This window comes from Anarrhichthys ocellatus, unplaced genomic scaffold, assembly GCF_004355925.1.
Source record: "Anarrhichthys ocellatus isolate YVR2014 unplaced genomic scaffold, GSC_Weel_1.0 scaffold37, whole genome shotgun sequence".
NCBI classification, from domain to species: Eukaryota; Metazoa; Chordata; class Actinopteri; order Perciformes; family Anarhichadidae; genus Anarrhichthys; species Anarrhichthys ocellatus.
In genome coordinates this window covers 1480150-1500351 of record NW_022280067.1, presented here as the reverse complement: position 1 = coordinate 1500351, position 20202 = coordinate 1480150, and the positions used below count along the sequence as shown (strand labels likewise).

At 42.1% G+C, this 20202-nt stretch overlaps 1 protein-coding gene across 8 annotated transcripts in view; it reads left to right on the top strand.

Moving 5' to 3' along the window:
- The first annotated feature begins 4170 nt into the window (after nt 1–4170).
- The window catches only part of LOC116394105 (teneurin-3), a 139784-nt gene continuing 123752 nt past the window's right edge, over nt 4171–20202 (top strand). For 7 of the 8 annotated variants that reach the window (XM_031866931.1, XM_031866930.1, XM_031866929.1 and 4 more), the window contains exons 1-2: nt 4171–5026; nt 18903–19374. In XM_031866931.1, coding sequence (XP_031722791.1) covers nt 19104–19374 — 271 coding nt within the window. In that variant the 5' untranslated portion in view covers nt 4171–5026; nt 18903–19103. The remainder of the gene's footprint in view (nt 5027–18902; nt 19375–20202) is intronic. The other variant, XM_031866925.1, reaches the window with a different exon arrangement.

Sequence of the window (20202 nt, the reverse complement as noted above, 5' to 3'; positions counted from 1 at the left end):
CACATCGCAAAACGTAAAGAGAAAAGAAAAATGTTATTTAAAAATATTAAGGTTACTACTATATACTGTGTATATATATATATATATATATATATATATATATATATATATATATATATTTGTGTTGGAGTTCTATACAAATAGTTTTAATCCCCCCTTATGTGCACAAAGTAATGAGCCACTCTAGATCAACAAATGTAATTTCTGAGTAATCTAATGTACAGTTGGTGCGATTAAGCAGAAAAACAAATCAAATCTTTGCCTTTTTTTCCATCTGTAAATTATTGCAGCATTTACTCAAGAAAACATTTAGGTTCAGATTATACTGGTGATACAAAATATCATTAATGATACGTTTTTGGGGGGAAAATTTAGTCCATAATTAATGTATTTACTTGAAATAGTAGTAACTTAATGTCTGTGGATCTATGGAGCGGACATTCTCAAAACACATTGATTACTCCACTGCAAGCACCACATTAGACTTTGTTATCTGAACATTTTTGCAACTTTCATGTTTCTTATTTGAGAGACGCTTGGCAGATGGTCGGTTATGACTGAATAAAACACCACACGGGAGAAGATTGCCTTCAGGGCTTTCTGCCAGAAAGGGTTTATTTTAACCAAATGATCTTTTGCTTTACATAACCAAGGTTTGTTGCCTTAACTTAAGGAGGTTTCTGGCAGAAAGCCCTGAAGGAAAAGTTATCCTGTGTGCTACAGAGCCCCTGTCAGTGAACTCGTGGTCAGAAAAAATGTGTTTTATCTCTGGATGCTGCCCTCTGTGCTTATTGCTTAACCTTTTCAAATTAACTGAATGCAGTTCTCAAGGTCTCCCACTGCTACGCCTCTTCCCTTTGAGGCTGTCCATCCGTCTGAAGCATTTTAAACGACACCGAACCTGTTTGACATTTCAAAATGTATTTCATTTATATTATAGGTCCCTTTTAGCCGCATATTGGAAAATCTGAACTCAGTTTATGTCCTGTTGAAGTTTAAAGAGTTGAGTTTGAGTTTTTTGTATTATCCTGGAAAAATAAATAAATTACATTTTTTTTGTGACCAAAGGTTGTGATCGGGTAGAAAAAGAGCTTGTTTGTTTGAGGAAATGTATATATATATGTGGTAATCCCAAAAAATTGAAATAATCCAAGGTGAAAATGTTAATTCACTTGATGGGAGTTTTTTTAATTACCTTTCATTGGCCTGAACATTGCTTTCCAGCTGTCTGGTTTCTCAGGTTTTCTAGCTCTCCTCTCTCCTCTTTCGACTTGGTGGTGCTATAGTGACCCACTACAATCAATAGAAATGTTCAGAGAATGGCCTATGAAGAAAACCCAAGACCCTCCCACCTCATTTCAAAGTGTCCTCTGAGATTTGAAAGCTTGGCAGAGAGGCATCCATCGCCATCCTCCTTTACTGTAGACGACAATGAAAGATTTCGGCCCTCTGAATGAATCTGACTGGTATGCAAAAGCTACAGCTTCCATTTTCTCTTGAAATTTTCCTTTTTTGTTAAAAAATAAATAAAAATGTTGATATTGCCTGACATAAACTTTCTTTTTGGGCATTAAATGTTCGCCTTTCCCTCAGATGTAAAGGGAAAAAAAGGTGCTTTCCTAGAATCCTCTCTGTATAACCAAGGGTGAAAACTGTTTTGTCCCTTTGGAAGAGATTCATTTCCACATGAAAAGGAAAGTTCTGTCCAATCCCTTTATACATGTCCGTTTAGTTTGCCCAACACAATGCTAGACTAACAAAAGGCAATAGCCTTTACAGTGTGGATATAATGCTCTGCACATATACAGAGCGTGCATCTATTGTTACTGTTACTTTTTAACAGACATGAAACAAGACAAGACACAGTGTCGAACGCATCAGACTCACTGTCTGACCCTGTGGGGACAAATTCCTGCATGGCCGGGAAGAGTAAGGATGTGTATGCATAATTTGTCAATGTTGCTTTTTTAAAATAATGTCCACAGGTCTCTGTGTCCCCGTGGTGTGGCCCATCTGTTTTCTCTGCTGATACTGAACATGTGTAAAACATACGGAGCTGAGGAGAGATACAGGCTTTTATTCTTTAATGTATGCTATGCTCTCGGGCTTCAGCGGTGAAGTTTCTGGTTCATGTTTTGTGTATTCAGCCACGCTCCCTGCAAGCTATAGGTAGCCCAGGATGCAAATAATAAGGTGGTCCTGCATTTGATTTTAGGGACTGTTCCTGACTTTAATCTTCCAGAAAGTAAAAAAAAAGAGAAAAGAAATAGGCGCTGCACTACAGGATGCAGGAATCAAGCACTGCATGTTCACACTGATAAAACGGTATTCTGTTTGGAAACTTTATCATCAATCTATAACGTGTCTGTGGGCCATTTGTTTGATACAAAGCTTCTGTTTTTTTTTTGGGTTGAATCCTTAAATCTCCATCTCATTCAAATTCTAGTTTCAAATTCCTTTAATGTTCTTTTCATCATGCAAAACATACCATTGTTTACCGTGTGCACAGCCATCACACCGTGCTTTGGTCTTTGAATTTGGATGTTGAAAGTGACTGGCATCCAATAGAGGGCACAGTTGACTGCATGGACACGCTCACAGTGCGACTGAGAGAAACTAAAGCCCTGCTGAAGGTCTAAGAGAAAAAGGAAATCTGTATCAAAGATGCAAAACAAGACGAGCTGTCATGGGCATTTTTTTAAACTCTTTGTCTAAACAGAATGGTTTCTTTGGTTCAAGTAAGTGAAGGACTATTAATCTACCATAAACCCTCTGGTGTACCAAACCTTAAAGAACCTTCATTTGGATAAAATGTGTGAATATGTTGCTTAGTAACTAACTTCCACATACAGTGTCTCTGAAAAGCCCCCAAGAACATTACAGAGGAGGGAAAAAAGTAGTTTAATTTGAAGTAGAGGAAAGAGGGAGGGGTAGTGGCTTCAGCAGCCTTTACATGAATTCCTCTCCTTCTTCATGTCCTTTCTCTCTTTCCCCTCTTTTCTTTTTTTGCATGTCCTTGACTGAAGATTGAATGACAGAGTTGGCGATAGATTGTTGGGAAGTTGCCTTTCATGTAGATAATGCCATTTGATGGAGGCAAGTTTTTTGATGTGCTCCGGGTATAATAGAAGAATCAGACATGGAAGGCCAGGCCTGATTTTGCTTGGAGAAAAGCTGTCCTCAGTGATAACTTCATCACGGCATGTGGTCGGACGTGGGCTAAATTCAGGGAGGGGATTAAAAAAAAAAAATCTGCCCAGTCAGAGCTGCAGCAGTTGGCCCCCTATTGAGCTGTGAGGCCTGCAGACCATAGCTTGAAGGTCTGTGATCTACCATTGGTATTGTTAGTCTTTCTCTCTCCCCTCTCCCTCAGAACCAAAACGACTCTGCCTCAAAATGCCTTTCTAGTGGGATTAGTGGACTGTTGCTTTTGTAATTAATGAAACTCTGCTTTCCGCGGTCCATCCTCTAAATGCTGTCATTGAAGCCTATATGAGATAGGGTCTCATATGATTTCTTCAATCACAAAGCTAATGTGGTTTTGGTTTAAGACGGAAAATGGCCGCAAGGCAAGTGTACGTATCTCTCTAACTGGAACGCATCGAGATGAAGTTCTTACACCCACAGAACAGAGAAAAATGTCAACCTGTGATATGTGAAATCAGCCTATCAGAACCCTTATGTTAATGTGAACGGCATGGGGACAGAATCTGGAAATGATATACAACGGAATAACATTTCGTAATGGTTTGGGTTGATGGAAGTCAAATTGTGCATATTTATTGCTCACCGCTGCTGCAACTGATCAATTCCACTACAGATGGTGGATGGAGCAAAACAATATGAATCAAGCTTTACTCGACAGCCAGCCGAGAATGCAACATTGTAATTTGAACAAGTCGTTTAGGCCTATTTGTTTATCTAACAGTTTAATTAACAGCTCGGATAAACCTCAGCTGCTAGTCTTCTGTAAAAAATACCACATTTATTTACATCAGTACCTCTTTTTTTCCCCCTCCCTTTTGTCAGACTGAAGGTGAGAAACTAGAGATTTCAGCGTTAGCCAATTATGTGGCAGCACGCGACCATAGGTAAGTTTAATGAGCAGCTTCCCGATACAAAAGAAAGGAGAGGAGAGAGCAGGCTGAGGGAAAGCAGGACGGGTTAGGGTTAGAGGATGCTGTAGCTCAGAGTAAAAACATCTCTACTGTTTCATCTTGAATATATGGAGATATTCTTCCAGCCTATATAATTGACTACAGACTTGATGTAGTATAAAGTATATTTTTTCTTGTCTAAAAATGGAACTACTTTTGATCAGAGGAGCAGCTATGTGTATGTTGCACACCGGCAGGAGGTCATAGTTGACACCCCCTTCGTGTCAACGGCCTGCACCTCTACACCGGCGCTGATAGGCAGACCAGAGGCGATGCTGAAGAAAGCCACGGGATGCGCAGTTTATCAGCTGACAAGTGCATATCGGACAAAAGAGCAGCTGAGCGGCTGGTGAGCATCCGCATCCTCACCGAGTGAGTTTTCTTTATTAAAAGATAAAACAATAAATAAATAACATCCTGCACCGCTGCTGGGCGACAGGAAACATAACTGTGTTGCCTCCTGAAAAATAGGGGGACAACTGCATTGTTGGAAGTATCGGCTGAGCTGAGCCACGAGGACGATTTCCGTGCAGAGGTACGTTTCACGCGGAGCTGGCAGCCGAAGCTCCTGTGCTCCTCCTGACGCCACAACGCAGCGCGACATCCGCGCACAAGTCTGCTGTTCCGAGTCGCGCGCGGTCGATATCGACGTGTAACCGAGCCGAGAAGGGTTTACTGCGGGAATTTGAGAGAGGCGTCTGTGAAGAAGAATTTTCTACTGTGCCAAATCGCACGAGCGGCTGTTGTGTTGGGGGGGGGGAAAGGCACCAGCGACGCACTCTGCTGCCCCGCAAGTTTGGACTAAAGCGCGCCGCTGGAAGTTTATGTGCCGCTGCCTCCTCGGACAGGCTCGCAGAAGCTCCACGCAGGTCAGTGTGCTTTAAGTATGTTTTCATTCCTTTGCTCTGAATCGCATGTCACCCACGTGATTTAATTGAAACGGCAGATTCGGTGGTCCTTGTTCAACAACGGTGTCTAATTTGCTCCGCACGCTCCGTTGCGATATCCCGCGTCCCCTGACAAGATGTGGAGGCGAAACATGCCGGGCTCCCAATCCCTCTTTTCCCATCAGTACCTTGATAAAATGAATTCGACCTTAATTTGATCCGCACCCTGTGGATTTTAAACACAATTGCCGCTCTAATGAGTACAAGTATTGAACAAGATGTATGCGTTTCTGAACCGGTCCAATTAGGGCAAAAATACATGGTAACCTGAAGTTCAACAGTCAAAAAGATGCACTTTGTAAAAGTCCCCCACTGCGCTTTGGAAAGCGTCATTTGTTTTAACGTTGTGCTTCTAAAGATTCTGTGGGTCTTGGGTCTTTTTAAATGTCATGTAAAAAATGGCACACAGGAGGAAAGAAATGAGTAGATTGTGTTGCTGCAGGTTACACTGAAGTCAATATATTTTTTTCCTCAGCGGTGAATATAAGAACATAATCTTCTTCCCAGTCTCCATCACCTCTCGCCCCGGTGTCCTACTCCAGACCTCTGACCAGGAGCTGACACCTTGGGATGACTCTGCTCCAAAATGTGACTGCTCATAAAATGCTATATTTATAAAAGAAAAAAAAAAGACCCGAAAGCCTCACTGGGGTGAAAATAACCTGCAGAGATCACCCCGCTCAATCCACCAATATTTTAAGTGTCAAAGTGCTTACACACACACACACACACACACACACACACACTTGCTAAACTGTGGTTTCGGCCTCAGGTGCAGAGGAGGTGGAGAAAATTTCATCAGAGCCTTTGAACGTATTTGAAAGAGGCCTGCAGGAAGGTTGTGTCTGCCACAGGGACTCAAAGCCTCTTGGGTGAGACGTGCTCCTGCAGAAGCCACAACTTCTGGGTTATATTTTCTGCATTAGGAGAAGAGGGGCTGTTGCCTGACAACCAACATGCAATGTGTACTTTGATTTTATGTTTCAGCCGTAGTCTAATTAAAGGATCTTCAGGTCGTGCTGTTAATTAAACGAAACAGTTTACACGTTTGCTGGCTTCAGTTCCTCCTTGTTAGTTGTGTCTCGGCTATACGACGTGGTGACTTGTCTCGCGGTGCGTGCATGTGGCACGAGCAGGAGAGAAATGGTGATCTGATTTCACTGTGGCATGGATCATGCTACACGCAATCTGCAAATACGCGCATCTGAGTCCACGTGATGGCTCAGGAGGACTATAGTGTATATCTGCCCTGCTGAATTGATTTGTGGCCAGGGTCCTGAGTGCTGTTGAGGAACTGCAGCACTTGAGGCGAATCACGACGCGTGCTGCCATTGCCTTTGACAAAATGGCGTTTGGGATTCGTTCGATGAAAGCGGCAAGTTTTGCTGTGAAATACTTGTTTTGAAGTGTTCCATATTCACCTAATCTTTATCCTGTGGCTGTGTCGAGGGGCCACGCGAGAACTGAAACCGGCTTCAAACGACCAGAGTCTGTTCCCTATGCCGGCCTGTAAAGGCATTACAGGGACACTCATTGGGTGATATTGAACATGTGGTTTTGTAGTAGGGCTCCAGAGCATGAGTACAGCTTCATCTTTTTTTTTTCCAAGGCATGGATAATAATTTAAAGTGGCTTTGCTGAATCCGACATCACAATCTATGGCACCGATGTTCTGGAGACTGTCACGGAATCCTGATAAATGAAGAGCGCCGTGTTTACACTTTTCAGGAGCACACCTGGAGTGAGACGAGCGCTCGCGACTCATTTTGCACATCTCTACAGTGAAAAGCAATAACTCCACTGTAGTTGTCTGGTGTAGGACGCGCTGTGCCGTAATGTTGCTAATCCTGCTGATTTAAAGCAGGTGACTACCATTTCCGATGCAGTTGAGACGCAGCCGGAGATTCTCGAGGTGGTTTGGTGCTTCGAGGCTTAAAAATGACTTCAGGAATATTATTTGATGAACTGTGTACACAACACTGTCACTCCATGTTCCTATCCTTAAGTAATTTCCCCTTTCATTATTCCTGGGGAGAATTTAATATTCCGTGTGATGAGAACTGCCTCCTTTAGGGATGACGCCGGCTTAAATACTGGCTCCAAACAGTTTTATAGATCGTTAGGGGGCAATCAAGATGACTTCTCTCCCTCTGTAAAAATAACTCCTCTCGGATCTGAGAGATATGGGGGGAGGGAGTCGATGCATGCAGCTGCGCCTGTAATATCTCACCTTATTACTTGTTGATGCCGACAGTGACTAAGAAGATGACCTTATGAATTATAACATTTGATATGGCAAACAGCGTGGCCGAGTCGCCTGTTTCAACACATCAGAGCAAACACGTGAAGGTTAATGCAGCCTGACAAACTACCCACAGTTCCCTGGGCTCGACCGATGGGTTCCATGTCATATTTACTTTACATAATTGCTGCCCTCTAATCTGTTACTATTAACACACTGCCTGCCTGGCTATTGTCTGCTGCACTCTATTTCACCTGTTTTCTCTCTCGGTGCATTTTCCCTTTGCTCCCATGAGAATAGCCAGACATGATGAATAGTTGGCGTGAGAGTAAAGCATACCATGATGCCTTTAGGATCGTTAAGGTTTTTGTTTTTTTTTTTAGAAAGAAATCAGACGCCGGGATGGCGAGACCTCCATTGGCGGACAGGCTCGCATTTTTGCTTTTAATGACCTTAAGTCAGAGGATTATTTGGCTTTGTCACAGTGATATGACACTTGCGGCAAAGTTTTTCCTGCAAGTTGCCAAATCATTGCTGAAAGTCACCCGGGGATTTGGGAGGAGGGGCATTGCATGCTCTTGAAATGTGCTTGGAGTAGGGATATTTAGTGACAGCACTTGATGCATTACCACTGTGGTCCTTAACTACATTGTATGCTGCACGAGAGAATAAGAGTAAAAAAAAAAAAAAAAAAAAAAAAACATGCTCTGGACGTGAGCAGTTTTAGGACTGTATGCACCTGATGCCGTCTCTGAAGTCACGATGGTGTGTTTTCAAATCTCTTTGTAGAACAGATTTGTATTCTTTTCCCCAATTCATATTCAATTAAAAATAATAATGCAGAAAAGAGCTTTACTAACAGCTAGGAATATAAATAGGGTTTTCTATTAACCTAAAGATGGATTTACATAGTGTTTTCCATCCGGAATATTTGCTCAGTATAATGTGATACCTGCCATTGCATTTTGATTGGAAAGGAGAGGAGCGTCCTCAAGGGAACAACTGCTGTACCCGCCTCATGGCTACTGTAGACTCATTGCATGAGCTAATGTGTCGTTTATAACACAGATTGATTCTTGCATCTCATAGTGCACATACGTGCCAATGCGTTGGTGGTGATGGTCTGCCCGTAGGGTTTTAACGGACAAAAACAGCCACGCCACTCATTGCGGGAGCCTTTGTTCAGCTGCGTACGGGCTAGTCATTTGAGAAAAATGAAGGTTCAAAGCAATGACGGGTCTTGGTTTTGTTTGGAACATTTCCTGCTGCTCTCTGGCCAAAGCGGGCTGAGATTAAAGCCACCTGCGATTAGCCACAGGATGCCGTCCTGCTGGTCCAGCTCTGGGAGCAGCACTGCTTCACACTGTTGTAACCTACAGATTAACATTTATGGCTCAGCATGCTCTGGTGGACTTTCTGGGTCAAGACCAAGTGGCAAGATTGAGGAGCGGGCCTGACATTGTAACAGTACAACTCTCCCCGTGTGCGCCGGGCTGAGCCTGGCGGGGAGAGCCAAACAGAAGTGTGCTTAGTTCTGTCATAGGGAGAACAAAATCAAAATGCATTGTGCTCTCTGCTTGTGAAAATTGCCCTGAGTGAATACCTGCGCCGTTCTTAGGTTCAGCTATTGTGAAATACAGACATTATGTTCAAAGTCCGGAAATGTGACATATTTAAAGCGCAAAGCAAAGACCCCCTGTCACTAACTACAATGCAAAAACACATTTGCCCAATAGGCCATAATTACACATTGTCCAGCTAAAGTAGTAGTTTTATTCTTTTCCAAGATAAAAACATGTTTTTTCTGCTCTTTATGGGGCCTTAACTTCCTAGAATTCTGAGGGCGGATGTCTTTTGCAGTTTTTCTATGATTGCACAAAGCAATATTAGCCCTGGAGGAGGGTTCCCAGAATAGCCTGAAACTGACAAGGGCTTCAGGTCCGGTCTTTTGTGGCCCCTGGACAGCCCAGTGGGGAGTTGGGCGTCAGCTATGCTTGTCAATGGAGCTGCTTGACGGCCTCAATAATTCTGTTGACGCGACCTCTGTAACGCTGAAAGCCGCAGGTCTGGCGGGTGACGAGGAGCGATGATGTGGACGGACGCGGGGAGCTAGTCGGGCCACATGTTCTGTCTTTTTATTGTCTGCAGGGTGAAGAGGAGGACAATATTGAATATCAGGCCATTGAAGAGTGTAAAACGGGCGCCTCGGAGGCAGTGTAATGGTATACAGGTCAGCAATCTTTGACTTCCAGTGGAGAGCGGTGTGCATTCAGAAGTTGGTCTCAGACAATCGCCACGGGGTAGACTCTTCTAGTTTCACCCCTGGAAGTAGAGAGACCAGTGCAATGTTGGTGAAGTTTCAGATTGATGTTTCTTTAATAAGGCTTGCAGTCTCTCAGTATTCTGATAGTGTGCCGTCATGACCTACATACTCCGTAAAACGCTGACAACAAGAGAATAAAACCCTCCAGTTTCTTTACATATAGTGTTTTTATATGTGACACCATATGCCTAAAGAGAAAACGCACTCAATATATTATTCTCTATAAAGTGCAAAAATGGAACTGATGGAATTTGTATTTCTTCTAATTGCATATCATTGAAGTGAGTATTTTGGTTCCTGCTGTTACGGTGATGTCGACGTACGACTGCAACAGCCGGTTAAAGTCTGTATTTGGTCAGATTTGATATTTCCCAGCAGTCACAGCAGCACCAGGGTGTTGCATTCCCATTGCAGTATTGAGGCTCTCCCTCAGACTCCTCAGTTGTCTGCCTCTTTTATATGATTGCTGTGTATATTCCGTCTCCCTCTGCACATGCTAAAATAGGGAGGGCCCAGTTTGTTGTACAATCATGTGAGATGCATTTGAATGACACCCGATGTCAGCACTTTTGAATATCTCTCTGCGTTTGAATTTCTTTATCTGGGAGCCAGGTTTGTATGCTCGCAGCATCTCAAATGTAGTTTGAGCAATGATTTTCAGCCACTGTCTGAGTGCTCTGTTGACAGGCTACAGTGGTGCTCCAACAACAGATTAGATAGTCAAGTGAGGCCGATGTTTGATTGAGAATTTGTAATTGGCAAGGCACCGCTGTCGATCTCAATAAATATGATACCTGCAATGATTATTATCCATTCTTTTGTCCAGATATGTTGTGGACACATACGATGTGAGTTTCATTCTTTCAATCACCCTCCGTGGCGTTGTGATTGCTCTGCAGCTTCATTACAATGCAGCCGCGGTTTCGCCGCAATTTAATTTATTTCCGTAACAATGGGTCGATCGTGGATTTGTCCGTAAACTACCCACAGGTCCGAGCAGTTGATTTTATTTCTGCACACCATGGAGTCAATTCATTATGAGTAAGCATTAGATGGCAATTGTTGATAAGATCCTCAATTAAGGGAATGTACATGAACATCATTACTTCCTCAGCTTCACCGTGTGAAAATAAAACAACACTGGTACCAATTTCAGCGAATGGCAAACTGTGGCCATTGAATTAAGACCGACTGGTGTACTTGGCTGTGGAAGGGAGCACCTTCCACATCACACAGATAAGAACTGGGTTCAATACTAGTAGTCTTGGATACAGATAAACGCTGGAGCTGGTATGTATGAATGCACTGAATAACCTGCTATTACCACTTGAGATGGAGGGAGACACTGCAGAAGCAGGAAAAAAAATCCCTGTTTATTTTTTATATTCCAATTGTCCACACCTAGCAATTACATTTTTAAAAAAAATGAATTTGGCTGTGCTAGCTGTTTTCCCACTAAAGATTCAATGAATATATAACTCTTTCTGTCACTGGTGAAGGGTTATTTGGAGGATTTGTAAACATCCCTGCTCAGCTTATTATGTTGCATGCTGGCGCCGGCAGACGGCTTTTTTTTTATTATTTAATTCACAGACAAAAAAAGCGAACAACAAAATGGTTAGGATTAGACGTTGACCGCTATGATTTTCCATTGACAGACAAGAGAAAGAAAAGAACAAAAAACTGAGTTCAGCTCTGGTTTTTTGGTGATTTGTTTTTTCATAGTCACAGTAGCTTTGTTTGTCTTCTAAATGGGCTGAAACTATGAGGGATGACGCCTCAAGCGCCATGTGCATGGAATAATCTGAAGTGGCTGTATCAGAGATTTGCATCACTTTGCCCCACTTGTGAATATTCTGCATCATACACTGAGACAAGAGATTTAGGATGGAGCAGGATTTCATCATCCATCTTCAGAGTCTCACTGAGTGTGGTAAGCTCATCCGTCACCAGGTTTGCTAAGGATATAGCTGCCACTGGAATTTAATTGCCAGTAACTGCCGTCATGATATTGCTCGCTGTATTTCCCTCTCTTCTTTTCTTTGTCTCTTTACCTGCCGGTCATATTTAAAGATTAAGAAATCTCAAAGTACAGCAATCTACAAAAATCCCAAAATGATTCCATACACGTTACAAGATAATGCAACTCAATTAAACAACATGGAAGCAGTATTTAATCAAATCCCCCTCGAAACTTGCATATAAAAAGATCATCCTCTCAGAAATTGATTGTCTTGATTCTGATTGTCGTGTATTTTTAGGTAATAGTTCCACACTTCATGTAGCAGCAAGGGATTAAGGCACTGAGCCTCGATAAATAACGAACACAATCTGGTTCAGATGGCATCCAGAATTCACAGAGTCTGGGCAACGTGCTGCAGACAAACACTTCTGTGTCTCCAAAATCACTGGTGTCAGGGGGAAACAGGCAGCATCTGATGGAACACTGCCCTGGTTCCCCCTTCTCCCCTTCTGCAAGCGCCGGGAGGCACAAAAAAAATGAAAAAGAAGAAAAACCGGAGGAGAACTGAAGAGAAACTGAAAGAGGAGAGGGAGAGCGAGGCGCGTCAAGGAGGAAGGGGAGAGAGACTCGACAAGATGAATTATGCAAAGCTGTCAGAGGCGGCTATTGTTGGAGGTGCTCGCTGTGTTAAAGGGAGCCAGTCCTGATCTACACCAGCTCCATCAACCACTCTCACCACTCCCCATGGCAGAGAGCCGTCTGATCTGTGCTCCGGCAAATGGCCAGCAACAGGACGAGAGGGGGAGTATGGGGGGGGCAGACCACTTGGTGACAGGTGGATTGTCTTAGAGGGACACAACGGCAACGACAAGTACGCTCTTTATTACCGTTATTTACAGAGGTCACCGACAGGGAGATATGAGCTGATTTGTACAGCGGCCCCGCGGAAATATAATTACCGAACAAAGGCCTAGTGAAGAGTTGCCATTTCAGCATTCTGGTCAGCGGTGGCGACTCCTGTTTTGCAAACTGCTTCGTGTGCTGAAGTCAGGAGTGTGTGCCAACTCACTTAAAGCCGGTGTATTTGTTTATTAAGTCAATTTTGCACAGAAGTCTTTATCAGCTACAAGATATCTAGGAAACAACTCTCTGAGTAATTATTATTTTCATTGTTTCTTCACAATATCAGATTCAAAAATAAATGAATAGAATAAAAGAAGTCCAATTTCCTGTAGCCCAATGTGATGTTTTTAAATTACTTCAAAGAATTCAGGTGTTCCATTTCTAATGATAAATAAAAAGTAAATCTTCACTGTTTAGAAGCTGGAATCTGCAAATGTTTGATCAATAAATTACATTAAAAGCCCTGAAAAAGTATTTTCTCAATCAGATTCTTACCATCAGTAATGGTTTCCTATATGACCACACTATTTACTGAGTTAGAACAGCTTTGTTTATTTCACTTAAGAGATGCCTTATTGCTTTTATTCCACTGTCCTATTCTACCTGGTTTGAAGCAAGAACCCTATAAAAGAAGGAAGGTTCTTTATGCCGCATTGGAACCAAGCCGGTAGTGTTCCACATGTATTTGATTGTAATAGAGCATCTTTGTTGTCAATAACTAACCAAGCATCAAATGATATTTAATAATATTCAGGAGGGCTATTGTTAGCAATGTCTCGATAATGTTTCCTGTTTTTGGCAGGAGGTGGCGCTAATTGCCAAATTTGGCGATCCCCTTCGGTACTAGAATGGAGTCACAACGACGCAATAACCCTTCTTTCTTTTATGTATATTTATTAGTTTGGAATGGGCGGGGCTTAGTTGATCAAACAAAGAAAAACATGTCATGGACGTGTGCACGTGATTTATTATCATTTGATTCTGAAGTTGTTTGGTTCACTATCGGTTGAATGAGATCAAACCACAATCACACAGTCTTGAAGTGGATTCAATTTATTTTTGAGTGTTAACGTCTTTCTAAATGACTCCTAATGTTGGGAAGGTTAGAGACACGTTTTAGCTTACAGATTACTACTTATACTGACACAATAGTTAGCCTGCATTACTTATTACATTTTTAATTATTTCATCAAGTTAGGGTACACTGTTACTTCTGATTACTTTTCCAACAAAGTTAAACCACTCAGTGTAAACTTCACAATCGTATACTCAACACTTTTATTAAAAGTTCTTCAATATAACTTGAATCAAGATTTGAATGGAGCAACATGTAGAATGTTCTATTCTACAAATAAGGATTTTACTGAAAATAATATAGTTGGATGTAACCCCTTTGTAATCACCAACATTTTGATTTGTAATCGTAATTTAACACTTTTGTTTGTTCACATAAACTGTAATTGATAATAATTACATCTAAATTGTAATTTTGTTTCTACTTTTGATTGTTGATTATTTAGTCATAAGTACCGGTATTTAAAGGAACAGTGTAGTATTTAGGGAGATCTATTGGCACAAATTAAATTCAATATTATTAAATATGTTTTCTGTAGTTTATAATCCCCTGAAATATGAATGTTTCTACAGCAGCCCACAGCAGACAAACCAAACACTGGCTCTAGATATGGCCATTCATGATTTTACTTCAGCCACCGTAGTACTCCTTCCCCCTTGTCACACTGAATAATTTTCAGGTGGTTGCATTCTGCAACCTCATCACTAGATGCCACCGAATCCTACATACGGCACCTTTAATGTTGTAGACAAATAGCTGAAATCTGAAGCTTTGTAGTTTCCATGGTCATTAAATGATAATTAACTATCAAAACTGTTGCTTATTGTGTTTTGATGGTGGGCTTTTCAATTGTAGGACTGCAGATAATGATTATTTTTAATATTCTGTAAAAAAATGTTAAAAAACAACACAAAGTCCCAGGTGACATCGTCAAATGTCTTTTGCTCAACCAACAGTCAAAACACCAAAGATATTAATTTAACGATTCATATCAAACGGAGAAAAGCACTGAAGAAACTATACAACCAGAGAATGAATGGAATGTGTCCTTGTTGGGGATTTGTTTTCTGTCAATTTAAAATCAATGAATTGATCACTGGTTTCAGCACCAATCAACTGACTTATCGATCCAGCCATGCCTGGAAAGTTACTCTACTCGTTGGCCATCCTGGCTTGAAGCATCAGAAACATCTTTCCTTTTTTTGCTTTTGATGAAAGACATGCTGTATGTCAGTTGCATATTTAATTTGGAATAAAGCCACTTATTGGTTCCAGGACGTCTTGAGAATGTTGCTCTCCCCCTTTGGTGATGCTTTCCAAATACCCAGTTGGAGGCATAAAACACGACCGCTCTCATCTTTGATGAATAACTGAATGTCAGACATGAAACAAGTAAATCTCCCTTCGATCCTTGAAACCCTTCCAACTGCCCTGAAGAGCCAATTGACTTGGACACCATTTCATCACACCATATTATACAGATGGTTTATGGTTTATGCTTCAAAGAAGTGCAGAGGTGTAGGACAGCACCAGGCGTCGGGGGGACTGTACTCGACTGGCACGGGAGTCGTTGGGCCGCGTGGAGCTGCGCTGCGTAGATCATGAACTGTCTTTTTCCGTGCCTCGCTGGCTCGCCAGAGGATCTCTGTGTGACACTAATTTTGCAGTGTCGACTGTTCCACTGAGTGGTCATGAGTGACCGACTGTCCTGATTCAACTGCATGATCAAAGGTAAAAGGGAATGTAGGAGCGGGTGATACCGGAAAAGTAAAAGTAAAAAAAAAAAAAAAAAAGGAACATAGATTTACGAAAGAAGTCGTGGTTTTACATGCGGAAATTTCTCTTCGAACTTAAACGGACACTTCTTCACATGACTTTGACTTTTCTGGCCCTTTTTTTTTTTTTTTACGGATTGGTGTGAATTAGTGTCTATACTCTCAGAAGGGTAACTGGAAGCAGATTTGGCCTAATCAAGGCAAGACACACTGACTTTTATTCTTCCCTGCTTAAAGTGGTCTTAAGTTCATGCTGTAGTTAAAAGCTTTGAAACTTAAAGCCTGCAGAATCACAATAGAATTCCCCCCAAGAGCCTTTATGACCTTTTTGTACATAATTCAAACCACCATGAATGTCTCTCTTGTGTCCTGATAGAGTCCCCATGTGCATCGCCTGCGTCGGCAGGACACTTTGATGAGCCGTGAAAAAGATGGCACCTTCAGGTCCTTGGAGTAAAGCATAAATGTTTATACGGGGACATGCCTGGTCACTCGAGGGCTTATAGCTGATTAGGACACAAATCCAATTCCTCCTATAGTGGGGGGGGGGGGGCTTGCAGCTCAGCGGATAAGACTGTTTTTCAGACAGCGAATCTCTTTACAAGTCCATAAAGAAGAGGGGGATCGTAATCAGGGAGGCTTCTGGGCGTGTCCGCTTGCACTCATCCTGTACATTAATCTGCCAATCTGGACGGGGGTGTACAATTTCCTGAAAGTGATGAGATGTGAGTGAGATGTCCTGTGGCATCGTAAAACAAGTTGTGTGTGTGTGTGGTGTTGAGAGTTGAGTGTCAGGGTTACAAGAGAGTGTGTCACTGATTGCATCTCAGCCCATCGGGGGAACAGAATGATATCCAGCAACTCCGAGAGAAGGGGGAGAAAAAAAGTAAGTTGAAGAGGGCTAGAACACAGCTCACAATTTTCATTATCCCTGCATCCTGTACTCCACCCGCGACTGCTTCAGTTTTTGGGAAGTCTCTATGGGGCCGGTGCTTTCTTGCGGCGCGAGAGTACGCTATCCTGGCTTCATCGGAAGGTTTTGATGCTTGATGTGAAACGAAGTAGATCTCATTTGGGGAAAGAAGGAAGTCTGATACTCTAGACTTACAGCTCAGCCAAGAGAGAAATGAATGTGTATGTGTGTGTGTGAGTGTCAGGAGGCAGTGGAAAATGGCTGGTAATAAACACTTCTGACACATCGGGGCTCCCATCCACATTCCACTCAAGGGTTTTTTGCGGGTTAGTAACATTATCATACCCCCCCCCCCCAACCCCCCTCCTTGTCCATGTTTTAGAGCCTCGTCTCCACCTGTGAGAGTGTCTTCTTTGAATTTTCAACAAGTTAAGGATTTTAACATTCATCCATCTAATGTTTGCGTACACAGAACCAAATTATGTTGTTTTTTTTGTCAAATGTGATGCACATAGTGGGTCCGTGCATACAGAGAGGTTGGGATACACAGCCAGGTCATTGGCAGTGTGTGACATTTTAATTATTTTGCTGTCAGCGTCTGGGTAATGAAAACGTAATGCAGGTTTGCGTATTATGGAAGCCACATGTCATATAACTGTTCTTGCTGATTTATATCTTGGTTAGCACGCATGCTCACATACAGTGTGGTCGGTTGAATGTAGAATTGTCCTTGACATATACGGTTATGTCAGGAGTTCTTCTCAACCTTTTGTAATTTAAGGCTCACTTCTGGTCGTTAAAACAATTCCGACATCCCATCTTCCCAAATGAGAAAAAAACAAAACGCAACAAAAAACGGAGAAAAAGTAATCTGCGCCGAAAATACGTTATGCCTCTGTCACATATCTCACCGATCACTGCCCGCTATCATGAATCCATGTGTAATGTATTCAGGGTCATATATCCTCAACACATGCTTTGGAGGATTTACCGTTACACGGTTGTCTCCCACATCACTTTTTCATTTAAAAGAAATTAATTTTGTGTCAGTGCATCCGAAAGACTGTTCGCTAGCTATCAGTGGCAAAACCCGTTTGTCACGAACGGATAATGTGGCGTGTTTGGCGTAGCGATGTTCAAACGTAACCAGCCGTTTTCATTTGATGTTTTCATTCATGTCAACTCTTGAGCACATTTAGACCCTAAAATAACGAGCTTTGTTTATTAGGAAAAATAAATCCCTCCGTAGCTCACTAGATGGCACTCTGAGGCATATCAGTGAGAATAGCTGGTTTTAGGGTCAGTTTAGCCCCCCCCCAAATAAAAGAAACATTTTCTCACTTCCTTCTGCAGATAGATACTTCTGCAGATCATAAACATATTATGTTGAATTTGTTTTTTTAAGGTTATTTTTCAATCTTTGAGCACTACAAAATTTCCGTTCACCGTAATTGTATTATTGTATTTGCAACTCAACTGTCAGCGGCAGCTAAACGTAGGCAATTTTAGTGTACAAGTAGACTCCAAGATAAATTGTGTTCTGCGAGAGGTGCAGTTTTAAAAAGTCAGTTCAGAATTTCCGACACGTATCGGAAAGTCTTGACAAATAATACCAGAGCGGCTCAGGTAGATATCACACTGAGACAAATATATTCTTTTTTTTGATAGGGCTGCACGAATATCGACAGATTATTTATCACAATTATGCATTCATTTTAGGGACAATGCATTTTTTATTGCACATTCACAACAGAGCACTGCTTTACCTTGCACGGTGTGCACACGCAGCGGCATAAACGGCTCCAAACATCTCGACCGCCCCCTTTGGTGGCTGGCTGTCAGTTTAGGAGGCGCTTGATTTGATATACAGCTACATTTTCTATGAGCGGAGGAAGCATTTAAAGTCAATATGGCAGTCGATCATGTTCATTTAATTGTGGGAAGTCAAAAATCAAGATTAATATTCCATCAGTGTCACAACAAAAAAAAATATCTATGGACAGCAGATATGCATTTTTCATTGAAATATGTCATCTCACTTGTTATCATTGCTGTTCAGTGTGCATAATCTGACACCGGGTTAACGTGCATATCATGGGTCTAAATTATAATTCTGCATGAGTTACAGTTTGAATTAAATAAAGATATTATTGTGTCAAAACGTCACTTGCCACCAGGATGCATTGATTCGTCCCTCATTTAACCAGCATCTGACACTTGATGAATGTTCATTTTAGGTTATCGTCATGGGGAAATCGAAAAGGCTGAATATTTTTCACTCACTAAAATATTATTGTGTGAAACTATGCTTTCACTAAAATTCCTTTTGCTAGATGTGAAAAATGTGGACAACTTTTGAACTCACTGCAGTGGAAATTAATTTGGTTTTGAAGGCTAAAGCAGAGAGAATGAGGAGGTGATCTTCTTTTTAAGAGGGGAACTCATGTATGACAAGAGTTCACGGCTGAGGTTTCAGGGGTGGTGAGGTTGCGGCGGGGGTGTGGCATTGAGAAGGGGGATAAGTGTGTACTTTTGAAGATGAAGCAGATGGATTAGTGTTATCTGAGCTCCTTGCTTCCTTTCCTCTTCTCTCTCTTTCTGCAGGTAGAGTGAGCGGAGGCCCAAATGGACTGAACAAGAGACCGACTAAGAAGAAAAAGTGGGGAGGGGAGTTTGGGGGGTAAATCGGTGCAGAATCGCAACCAGGGGGGAGGAGGAGAAAAGGGTGAAATAATCCAGTGGCGAGTCGCTCAGGAGAGCGTCGTGGTGAAGGGGAGGGAGTTGGATACCCAGCATGCAGGCAGCATGGAACGGGTGAGGGAGCAGCGGCCTTTCTGCTCGCTGTCCAAGAGCCAGAGAGACCGAGAGAGATACTGCGAGAGAGACGAGGATCGGGAGCGTCGATACACTGCCTCCTCGGTTGACCGGGAGGAGGGAGCCTGCCGCGTACCCACTCAGCAATCCTACAGCTCCAGCGAAACACTCCAGGCCTTTGACCATGACCCTTCACGGAGGCTGTTTGGAGGCAGAGTCAAGGAGATGGTGCACAAGGAGAGCGCCGAGTACAGCAGGCCAGGTTAGCCACAGCAAAGGTTTACTCTGATTCATTTTTTTCCCCCAATGTTTTCAGGATGAATTTCCATAATATGAGCTGAAAAGTTTTGCAGTTATTGAGTTAAAATGTCTGTATTGATTTTACTGTTTTATCTCTCGAAAGAGTTTCTTAGACTTATGATATGATACACAACAAATTTAAATATGAAAAACAAAATCCTCGTATCCATGCTCATTTACTGATGTTGAACAGTGTTAGGTAGAAGCATCATTAAATAATTCATTAGTGAAATGAACTATGATGCAGGGGCTTTGTCGTTGATCAACACCATTTAGTTTCATCTTCACAAACATGCAGTGAAATCTCACATGGTGTGGGATACAGCTACTACGATGCTCATACCCTGCTGGACCACATTACAATAATAAGGGAGAATGCGCAGTGAATAACCCTGTCCTTTAATTGGCTGTTCTGAAACTGCTCTAATTTCTGTAATCAAAAAAGTTTGAGCAGTTTATTCTATTTTATGGCACTCCTTTGGCTCATAAGATTGCAATTAGAAAACCTCCTTCTACATTTTCTCGGTGCTAATTGGTGCCCATTTCAGAATTAACGGGATGATGATGAAGTTTTGGGAGGAATGCTATTGTTCCTCATTTCTTTTTCAAATCTGGGAATTTAATGCCAACGACTGTTAATACATCACAGTGAATGTAAGATTCAATGGTATTCATCTGGTTGGGGAAAAAGAACATATCTTGGGTAAATGAGTGCAGATACTACAGTATCTGCTTATTGTGGTGTGTGTGTGTGTGTGTGTGTGTGTGTGTGTGTGTGTGTGTGTGTGTG